The sequence below is a fragment of the Triplophysa rosa genome, linkage group LG6, assembly GCF_024868665.1.
Source record: "Triplophysa rosa linkage group LG6, Trosa_1v2, whole genome shotgun sequence".
Taxonomy (NCBI): Eukaryota; Metazoa; Chordata; class Actinopteri; order Cypriniformes; family Nemacheilidae; genus Triplophysa; species Triplophysa rosa.
This window is the reverse complement of record NC_079895.1, coordinates 304,069-315,352: the sequence shown is the minus strand read 5'-3', so window position 1 is coordinate 315,352 and position 11,284 is coordinate 304,069. Positions and strand designations below refer to the sequence as shown.

The 11,284-nt window shown below is 42.1% G+C and overlaps 3 protein-coding genes across 3 annotated transcripts in view; 1 reads left to right on the top strand and 2 right to left on the bottom strand.

Moving 5' to 3' along the window:
• Positions 1-83, bottom strand: part of akap17a (A kinase (PRKA) anchor protein 17A) — a 6,755-nt gene extending 6,672 nt beyond the window's left edge. The window contains exon 1 of the mRNA XM_057335615.1: positions 1-83. This exon is cut by the window's left edge and continues 704 nt beyond it. Within this exon, the coding sequence (XP_057191598.1) occupies positions 1-52 (52 nt within the window). The 5' untranslated portion in view covers positions 53-83.
• A 1,991-nt stretch (positions 84-2,074) lies between these two features.
• On the bottom strand, positions 2,075-4,363 carry sowahca (sosondowah ankyrin repeat domain family Ca). Its single transcript, XM_057335602.1, has one exon. It carries the CDS (start codon positions 4,349-4,351, stop codon positions 2,867-2,869), a length of 1,485 nt encoding a protein of 494 aa, XP_057191585.1. The 5' UTR covers positions 4,352-4,363; the 3' UTR covers positions 2,075-2,866.
• Positions 4,364-4,953: 590 nt separating this feature from the next.
• On the top strand, positions 4,954-11,075 carry septin10 (septin 10). The gene is made up of 10 exons (XM_057335606.1): positions 4,954-5,068; positions 5,585-5,699; positions 6,755-6,950; positions 7,036-7,222; positions 7,980-8,141; positions 8,267-8,363; positions 8,527-8,695; positions 9,833-9,965; positions 10,166-10,350; positions 10,565-11,075. The coding sequence occupies exons 1-10, from the start codon at positions 5,039-5,041 to the stop codon at positions 10,578-10,580; spliced, it is 1,290 nt and encodes a 429-aa protein (XP_057191589.1). The 5' UTR covers positions 4,954-5,038; the 3' UTR covers positions 10,581-11,075.
• The last annotated feature ends 209 nt before the right edge of the window (positions 11,076-11,284 follow it).

The window sequence follows — 11,284 nt, the reverse complement described above, 5'->3', positions numbered from 1 at the left end:
ACGCGGGGCAGAGTTCAACAGCCTCGGCTGTATCGCTGACTACAGACGTCATGACCAACACCACCACGCGGCACCTAAAGAAAACTGAAAGACCAAAACAAAAAATGGCCATTCTGACATGACTGTTCAAATACCGTGAAGCTCGTCTCGCTTCCAAACTACAGGCAACCGATGAAGAACCCCGGAGGAGAATACTAGTGCTCAGATGTTGCTCAGTTCTCAGTTGTGTCTTATTGACGCATCACTCAGGTGTTTCTCATCAAATTGCTGAGGTGAGAAGTAAAAAGAGAATCAAATGAGAGTGTAATTCATGAAACACACGAAGAGTCTCTGGAGGTGTAAAGGAATGTAGACGGTAGAGGTCAAATCATCTGGTTTTGAGTCAATTTGATGAGAAATGTTTGAGATCGTCAATCGCTTTGATTGCAGACTTGACAAATCTGAGCTCAGTTTGACACATTGAGATCTCTTCTCAAACTCTAATAACTGAGACATTTGGGACACGTATTTCTCCTGACTGAGGAAAAAAAGATGAGACTTCTCTCCATTTAGTCTCATTGAAGTCTATATTAAAGAGATCTCATCTGTGACAATAAATGCAGAATGCATGCATAGATTTGATAACTGACACAGAGGGACAAACACTTTTGATCATTAAACATCACACATCTGTTGAGCTCACTGTGATCAATAAAGAGCTCTTCCTTTTCTTCTATTAAACTGTGTTTTTGACTAAGAGGACATTTAGTGATCTAATCATTTCAGAGGACACACACACATCAGACATCTTTAAACGGGACTTACTGAAATATAAAGCTGATGTATCTGTTCAAATCGCCTCGTCTGATGTAAACTTTACATAGATGAACTCTTACAAACCTTGCCAAATCTCTCACCAAAATCAACTCGATGTTTTCATGACTTCAGTAAAGCGGAATGAGCCATAATGACGATAAATAACAACAACAGCAGCACTGCAGTCACATCAGCGCTCAAACACACACGCGCTTCCGCGGACGTCACAGGAGCCGGAAGTGACGCGAGGACTGCGCAGACGGATGTAAAAAAGATCAGCCTTCGGTGTCGTGTTCGTTTGCTGCCTCCAAGTGGAGAATATCAAAAATGCAACCTTAAAATCTCAAAATCTGTTCAACGTTATCTTATCTTATCTTCATATTCATATAATTGGACGAATATCTCTTAGTCTGTTTCTTCCGTCCAAAATCCAGTTACACAAAAACTTCTGGTCTCGCGCAGTATGTGCTAGTTTCAAACACTTCACAACTCTTTATCAAGCTAAAATATCCCTTAAAATGACAATAGGAACATGTTTTTATAGTAGGCTAGCTGTTGGGGAAACAAATAAACATAGGAATAGTCAATGGAGACCACTTGATGTTTTGGGGTGAACTATTCCTTAAGACCACAGTAGCATAAGAGCCACCTTCACTGAAAATAGATTTGCCGTTTCACTACAGTACAGTATACATGTGTTCTTCATAAACATTAGGTCTGGGAACAGCTTTAAACGTTTTTCATTTTTATAAATCATTCATTACAATTTCTCTTTTGATTTTTTGGATTCTGTCTCACTGGAATGTCTGTCATGATCAGTAAATAAACTGTAGGAATGATGTGACATGATGTCTGACAGTCATTTGGTGCCAAGCTCATGGTGTCTAAATTAATGTAAGTTACAGTCTCATCTACTTATCCCTGCATTTAATTCATTATAATTCTAGGTCTTATTTTAACTGCTGCTGTAGTGTATTTATTTTGTATTATGCTTATGTTCTTTTTTCCTCCTTTGTACAGCACAGTGGTCAACCTTTGTTGTTTTTATTTGTGTTTAAGTAAATAAATGAAAAGTGTATTTGGGGGGGGTGTATATATATATATATATAGGTTTATTATTGTTAAGTGTGTTGAGAAAGCACATTTTCCAGCAGTGCAGCAGCTTGTAGATTTGATTCCCAGGGAACACACACACACACACTGATAAAAACGTAAACATTTTGATAAAAGGCATAAATATGATTTAAAACATGGTATACAGATAAAATGTGAATCAAAAGAGATTTAGCACTTTTACCGGGTTTTAGAGTTTTTCCTCCCAAGTGACAGTTGCTTCATGATAGAAAAAGTAAATTTAAAATGCAGCTCTTGAGAATTCATATATCTGGATGACATTCTAAAAACATAAAAACTTATTTCCGATAACCTAAAAGTGCCTACATCAATGGGTCAACAGCTTTACATGTCCTGTATCATATAAACACTGAGGTCAAGTTCACATTTCTAGGATAACAGTCATAAAAAATGCTCAAAGACAAAAGCACGCTACAAAGACAATAAAAACACAACAATTTAAACACAAAGTGCATCAGTGTGCCCATTTGAACAGTGTGTGTGAAATAATAACAATCTGTATTACTGCACATGATATATCTCCTAAAACATTGCTTTAAAAACTGTGTCAGTATAAAGTTTGTTCCAGTAAGCAGATCAGTAATCTGTACAATATGAACGCGTACATTGTGCAGTTGATCTTCAGCTAAAAATGACAATGATGTTGTACCAAATGCTGTTTTTTTATGAAACATTAAAAAGGAATTATAGGAAAAAAATAAATAAAGAGTTATGCACTATATTCTAAAACAATAGAAAACTAAAAATATTTTCACTGCAGCTTTGACATACTTTAAGGGCGAGCAAATGACAGATTTTATTTATTAAAAGTCTGCATAAATGCCTAATTGTTGCTGCATCCTGGGGGGGGGGTGTTACAGCACATACAATATTTGCATAGGCTATATATATATATATATTATATTTAACTTTTATAAATGATTGTAACATTTCGGCTTCAACCGAACAGATTAGACATGGGTCTTGTTTTGACGGGACTCTTGAGTGCGTCATCTCTCTCGTCGTTCTCTCTGAATGAAGTGCTGTGGACAATCTGCGTCTTGAATCTGGTTCTCTGCAGTCTGCGGCCGATGGACGACTTCCGGTAGAGCGCGCGAGGTTTCACCTGCCCGTCCGGTACCGGCTCCTCCGGCGGGTTTAAGAGCCGCAGCGGGTTCAGGTTGGACGGCAGGACTTTAGGAAGCCACCATCGGCCTACACCAGACGCACTCGCCGCGTCCGCGCTCCCACAGGCCCCAATGATGTCTTTGATGTCACCCGTGACGGTGGCTCGCAGGTACTGGGCCGCTTTCTTCCCGTTATAATCCCTGGCGTCCACATCGACGTCGTAAGCGCCCACGAGCAGCTTCATGACCTCGATGCGGTTGTGGATGGCCGCCAGGTGTAGCGGGGTGTACCCGGCACTCGAGCGGGCGTTCAGGTTGATGGCGACGTCGTGCTGTTTGGCGAAGTTCACCAGCGTGGCCAGCAGCTCGTGTTTGCCCTGCTTGGCCGCCCAGTGCAGACACGTGAAACCCGTGACGAAGTCTTTCTTCAGGATGAGCGTGGGTTCGCACCCGAGCAGACGCCGCAGGGTGTCCCATTCGCCATCTGCCGAGCGCACCATCCACTCGTGCTCCAGAGGGTCCAGGGTTACGCAGGCACAATCCTCATCCACGGAGGACGAGTGATACGTGGCCGATATGTGCTCTTGAGAGGTGCGGTGCACGAGCGAACGTCTCACCTGCGGAGAACTGCTCTTCATGAGCTCAATGAAAGTCTTGCGGCTGCCTTTAGGGGTCCCGTCCGTGCCCACCGCGTCACCCGGACCGCCCTGAGCATCCTCGGAGGAGGCCAGCAGCAGCAGCAGACTGCGCTGAGATCCTCTGGATGTTCTCCTCCGGATCTGGGATGTGTGTGGAGATTCTCCTGCCCTAGAGTCCAGTTTTGCAGTCGACTGTCTGTCGGAGAGCTGCAGATCATTTGTGTCATTGATGTTCTCACGCGACTTCTGCTCGTTTCTCTCAGTCAATGCGATGTCTGATATGCACAACGCATCGGAGACGTTCATATTCGCGTCCGATGTCGCCTCAGATTCTTGATTTAGGTCGTGTTTTCTAGTTATTTCTCCATTGATACCGTCATTCTCTTTGAACTGTATCGCGTTCATTCCTCTGTCGAGGTCTTTATCGCCACCCTGCGCGCGCGCGCTCCGCATCTCTCTGTGTTTCTTCTTCAAACAGACCACTTTCTCTCCATCCTCCTGCTTCACATAAGCGATGTTGTCAACGAAGCGCTTAAATCTCTCTTTTAATAGCGCTCTCTTGGTATTGTCGCTGCTCAGAAAGACTCTGAAACGCTCTACCAAGACCTTGTTTTTCACACGCCCTCCGTTTTCCAACAGAAAGTCCAGAACGGATTCTTGCGTGCATTCCGTCGCCATTATATCACATCTTTAAAATAATAATCAATGAACGCATAAATCAGAGCGCCTGTCTCGTTTTCAAGTGCTGACATCGGTAAATCGCAAGGAAACGCATTGTTTGCCCTCATTAGGACGTAGGTGAGGTGGCTTTGGGTGCAGACCGTGGGGCCGTTGCGCTTATAATGATGTTTGCATCCTAGCAACTCTTGCTGGGAGAACACGAGCACTCGTGTGAAACTGGACTACACTGACGTTCATTGTGGCTCAACTCCGCTGAGCATGAACGCCGCCCAGTCGCGCCGCGTTGAGCCAAGATGGCTTCTCATTCCAACGCGTCCACTGAGGAATTAAAAGAGGGCGGGTCGAAACATGGGACATACCACTTTGCTACAGCGGCGGGGGTTCAAACGCCACCAAACTATATCGGTGTTAATTATTGAAATGAGCGACACTTGTAACTGCCTGTTGTGTTCAAAAAACATTTCTTAGATAAATGGCCAGAGACATCCGTCAACATCCAAGGTCGTCATGTTTTGCGTACTTCACGTGAGACAAAACCCTCCCAAAGACAGTGAAATGGTAGCGCAGCTGTTCCCAGTGGTTTGTCAGCTGGAAGTTATTGGACGAGGCGGATCTCACCAACTTTTGACTTTCATCAGAAACTGAAGAGATTTTTTGCAAAACTTCATTTTTTCCTGCGTTTAAATGGCGTCTTCTGATGTGGTTCGACAGATGGTACGTATGCGGACGACACATTCCGCTTTCGGCGGCTTTCTCCGTTTCTCCGTTTCAGTGAAGTTGGAGTGAGTTGGCGAGAGCGCGCTTGGGAGTGTCCCGCGCTCGAGCCATTTCAGCGTCCGATCCACAAACAAACATCAACACAGAATTGTGTTATCGTAAATATATCTGATTCATCACTCCGAATGATATGAATAACACCCATGAAACCAAACATTTAATGCATTAGTTTGAGCGATATCATGATGTGTTAGTTATTTATCAATATTGAAAACGTATCATATTTTAACAGTAACTCTGTTTTTCGTCGGACTTGTGAGAAACTAATTTTGTCCCCTACATAAAAATACTGTAGTACGCTTGAGTATTTACTTAAGTAAACCGCGGTCAGTTGTAGTATGTTGCAGTAATGACACCACTTTACTCATGTAAGTTACTAACTGTAGTAACTGTAGTCACGACTGATGCGTTGAAACATTGCTCAGTCTGTGCGCTTCTGCGATGTCTTTACAGGATAAAGGTGCTCGTCCTCTGTCTTTATCAGGTCATGTTGGGTTTGACAGTCTGCCGGATCAGCTGGTGAATAAATCCACAAGTCAAGGATTCTGTTTCAATATTCTCTGCATTGGTGAGCAAACAACAACAACAACATGAAACACTAGAATGTTGTGCTGTAAGACGGATGAATCACTATTATCTTTAAAGGGACACTTCACCCAAAAATGAAAATTCCATCATCATTTACTCACTGTTGAGTTGTTCCAAATGTGTCTAAATGTCTTTGTTCTGATGAACACTGAGAAAGATATTTGGAAGAATGCTTATAACCAAACAGATCTCAACACCCATTGACTCCCATAGTAGGAAAAAAACAATGGTAGTCAAAAGTGCCCCAGAACTGTTTGCTGTCCTACATTCTTCAAAATATCTTCTTTTGTGTTCAACAGAACAAAGAAAATGAGAACGCATTTTTTCCTACTATGGGAGTCAATGGGGGGCAAGATCTGTTTGGTTACAGAATCAGAATCAGAAAGAGCTTTATTGTCAAGTATGTTTGCACATACAAGGAATTTGTTTTGGTGACAGGAGCATCCAGAACACAGAAACAGCACCAACAGTACACAGAGACCATAACACAATAGAATACAGGACACAATGGTTTAAATAAGGGCCTATGGGTATAAACAATGAAGAAATACAATACAATAAACATAAGATAAAGATATAGAGTGTGTAAAGCTATGTGTGTATGTAAATATGTACAAGTAAAGCGTTCTTCCAAATATCTTTTTCTCTGTGTTCATCAGAACGAAGACATTTACACACATTTGGAACGACCGGAAGGGGAGTAAATGATGACAGAATTTTCAGTTTTGGGTGAAGCATCACTTTCAGTAAAGCTGCAGTGAAATCTCAATATGATTGAATTAAATATTTATACAATTTACAGTATTTAAAAGTACAATATTTAGTAGCTGTTTCAATGTCATTATATAATAAGCAGCAGTATAAGATAAACTTGAATTCATTCACAAGAGATTTTTGGAGCACATTGTTCAGTCCTGTTCTCAAGTGTTTCTTCAGAACTGAATGGATTGTCAGCGATGTGACGTGTTATTTCTGCTTCTGTTCCTCTCTCGCTCTCGCTCTCGCTCACACACGTACTCTCTCTCTCTTCTGTAGGAGAGACCGGTATTGGCAAATCAACATTGATGGACACTCTTTTCAACACAAATTTTGAGAATTTCGAGTCTTCTCATTTCGAGCCGAAGGTGAAGCTGCGAGCTCATTCGTATGATCTTCAGGAGAGTAACGTCCGTCTGAAGCTCACCGTGGTGAACACTGTTGGGTTTGGAGATCAAATGAACAAGCAGGAGAGGTTTGTTCTCTTCTCTCTTCATGTTTGATATATCTAATAATGCGTATTGCTTTCGTGAGCGTTGAACTGTCTTCATGTCTTACAGTTACCAGCACATCGTGGATTACATCGACACACAGTTTGAATCATATTTACAAGAGGAGCTGAAGATCAAACGCTCTCTACACAACTACCACGACTCCAGGATTCACGCGTGTCTCTATTTCATCGCTCCCTCCGGTCACTCGCTCAAATCTTTAGATCTGGTCACGATGAAGAAACTGGACAGTAAGGTCAGAGGGTCATTTTGCACAACATCACTGCAGTGGTCAGTTTGACAGTGTGAAACACAACACGCATTAACTCACTTAACATATATGATAACCCGAGAACATAAATCTGTGATAGTCAGATGATGTAAAATCAACCACGACGGCGTTTACATGCGCACCAATAATGCGATGAGTTCCAGTAATCCATCGCAGTAACATGTTTACATGGTGATTTGCTATAATACACAGCACAAACCATGATCTCAGATGCAGTAGGTGCGTCCTTTTAATATATTCGTGTCAAATGCAAAACACTGTTATGTGGACGTATTTTCTGGTTATTTGGCGGCGTGTTGAATGTAGAACTATGATGGAAAATGTCTCCGCATCGGTGATGTATGCTGTCAAGGCGTTCGCGCTGTTTCTGTACTGCCGACAGCGACTTGTGTCGACGGTAAAACTTCAGACTTTCATGTTTACCATCAATTTGCGCTTAAGGTGCGTGACAGAAGCACATGTGCACCTTGGTCAGAGCAGCAGAAATGTGATTAAAACCGGCGTGCACCACATGATATGTTATACATGTTATGCTTACTGCGATTATGAGTTCCATCATTTAGCTAGAGAACGACTGCGTTTACATGAGGTGAATCTTGCCAAAACCTATTATGATGTCATGATGAGGGTGCATGTGAACAGTGGATGAGCAGGGAACTGTATTTCAGGCTTTGATGTAGATTAGTGTGCACGTGTCCTCACAAGTCTGTGGTTTCCTCAGGTCAACATCATTCCTGTCATTGCCAAGGCCGACACAATCTCGAAGAGTGAGTTACACAAATTCAAGATCAAGATCATGAGTGAGCTGGTGAGCAACGGCGTGCAGATCTATCAGTTTCCCATCGATGACGAAACCGTGGCCAAGATCAACACTGCCATGAACGTAAGTCACCGGCATCTTCATTCAGAGTGAAACACACAAATTAGTTCTTTGTGTAGTTCATCTGTGTGTGTGTGTGTGTGTGTTTGATGACCTGGTTGTTGTGAGGTTGATTTGTTTGTTTTTAGAGTCATCTTCCTTTCGCTGTTGTTGGGAGCACAGAGGAGGTGAACATTGGAAACAAGATGGTGAAAGCGAGACAGTACCCGTGGGGTGTTGTGCAGGGTGAGTGATGTCACGAACACACACAGAATCGCACAAAACATCCTCATCACATCACACAGTAACATCATCCTGATGATCTCAGTTTGTGTTTCAGTGAGAGGTTTATAATCAATCACGGTTTGTGTGTGTGTGTGTGTGTGTGTGTGTGTGTGTGTTTGTGTAGTTGAGAACGAGAATCACTGTGATTTTGTTAAGTTACGAGAGATGCTGATCTGTGTGAACATGGAGGATCTCCGAGAACAGACACACACACGACACTATGAGCTCTACAGACGCTGTAAGCTAGAGGAGATGGGCTTCAAAGATACTGACCCCGAATCCAAACCTGTCAGGTACGTACGCACACGCACGCACGCACGCACGCACGCACGCACGCACGCGCACACACACACACACACACACACACACACACACCTCAATTTTGGTCCCCACGGTGACACGAGTCCCCATGTGTTGGTGTGTATTCAGGTTTAGGTCCCCACCGGGATATACAAACAAGGCCATGCACGCATGTGTATAATAAAGCAATAAGCCCCAAGAAGCAGTGGGTTACTGGGGTATTTTATAACGGCTTAGAACTCAGCTCAGCCAATCAGAATCAAGGACCAGAACGACCGTTTTGTAATGAGTCATATTATAATACAAGATGTTGTTTAGTGTACAAAAGCATTTAATACTCAAGTACTCACACTCATGTTGATCTGTTTGACGTGAATGTCTGATGACTCTTCATGTATTTCTGTCGTGGTCACATCTGTTAAAGTCCAAAAAGAAGATAAGATGCGTCTTCTGAAATCATGAGATGTCTTTGTTGAGGAGGAGAGTCACACATGTACAAAAGCATTAGAGCATGAGAGGATTTATTGAAGCTCCTTCAGAAGAACATTCCTCACATTCCATGTGTGCTTTTAAAAACAGCTGAAGTGAACCCTGGGACAGATTCTCAGCCCTCCTCACGCTTACACGCTCAACATTAACATCAGACATTTCTTCATGAGAGATGAGAACAATACACGGATTTACTTTGTCTCATAACAATGAATAATCATGAGTTTAAATGAAAATAATGATCACTTACCAACACTGCAGCAGGAAATCTCAAATGCATCGAATTCTTGTCGAAGACAAACTGACGTGTGCAGCTCTCTCTTTATACCTGTGTGTGTGTGTGTACTTGTGCATCTATATTTGTGAGGACCGGTTTGAGTTGTAGACCAACGGTGTGAGGACAAGGAGAGTAAAGTGAGGACATTTTGGCCGGTCCTCACTTCCAGAGACCCCTTTAAAGGGCTGTTTGAGGGTGAAGACTTGCTTTTAGGGTTTAAGACTAAGTTATAATCAGGTTTAGGGTCAGGGTTAGGGTCACGCATGTAGTTCTGATGGTTAGGGTGACGGGCTAGAGATTGCATTGTGTCATGTATGTCCTCATAAAGATAGCTGCGCAAACATGTGTGTGTGCGCGTCTACAGTCTGCAGCAGACGTATGAGGCAAAGCGTCTGGAGTTTCTGGGTGAGCTGCAGAGACGAGAGGAAGAAATGAGACAGACCTTCGTCCAGAGAGTAAAAGAGAAAGAGGCGGAGCTTAAAGATGCTGAGAGAGAGGTATAAAACAAACACACATTAAAGACTAAGTCTTTGTATTAATTCAACCATATCATTACAAAAAAGGCACATATTCTGTTCATATAAAATACCTGTGATTTGTGCTCTGACATCAGTGAAGAAATTCTTTAAATCTGTATTGAGACTGCGTGTGTGTGTGTGTGTGTGTGTGTCTCGCCCTCTGCTGGCGCTGTGTTCAGCTACAGGGGAAGTTTGAGCAGTTAAAGCGACTGCATGCAGAGGAGAAGAGCGCTCTGGAGGAGAAGCGCAGGACTCTGGAGGAGGAGATGGGCGTCTTTCACAAACGCAAGGCTGCCACGGAGCTGCTCCAGGCACAGGCCTTTAACCCCAGCGCCAACAACAAGAAAGACAAAGATCGCAAGAAGTGAGTATGACGCACACAATCTTCTGTGTCATGTGTCAAAAATAAAGAAATGAGAAATCAAAACATGTCGACTGTCATCTGAAGAAGCAGCAGGTGCTTTAACTGTAAACACACAACAACAACACATGGTTTTGCTCATTTAAACAAGACAAACAGTTTCTGGGCAGGTAATTGTTCTGCTTGGAGTTTGTTTAAGATTGTTTTCTGATTACAGTTCTGGATTCATGTGATCGGACACGAGCCAGATGAACTTAAGGGATCTTGGAATTGTTAGGATTCATAAACGCAATGTTTATGCACAGCAGTGTTATATATATCATGTTTTAAGTTGATCTTGCATTCAGTTGTTTCTTTCTTTAAATATAAAGTAAATAATTGACCGTAAGACACACCAGCATATGTTTTGTGTTTACTGTAAGCTGTTTGTATGGTACTGTATGTAAAGACAGTGAGAGCGCGCACACACAGTCATTTAAGTGTGTTGATGTAGTGAATTATCAAACACAATGCTCTGGTGAGAAAATGTTGATCTATTGTTTTTCTTTTATTGGGTGGATTTTTCTACTGGTTGAGGAGGGATATAAACATCAAAATGATACCAATTTACTATAAACAAATGTTTACCTTTATCACATTAATCTTTTACATTTTATACTCATGTTACATGTATTTAAACGGTGTTATTTTGGGTGATGTTTAACCAAATAAACATATTTTTCTGCTAACTGGATCTCGTATGATGAAACTGGGCTCATGTTAACGTTTCAGTGAACAGTAACTTGTAGAAATGTTTCACGTTTAGCTCAAATAGCACAGAAAATAATTTAGATTAAAAGAAATATAGTCAAGCGTGTAAACATTTTCACAAAAGCAAAACATGAATTATTCCCTAAATAAGGATCATTAGTTGATTTATTATACTGTGTTAATACTG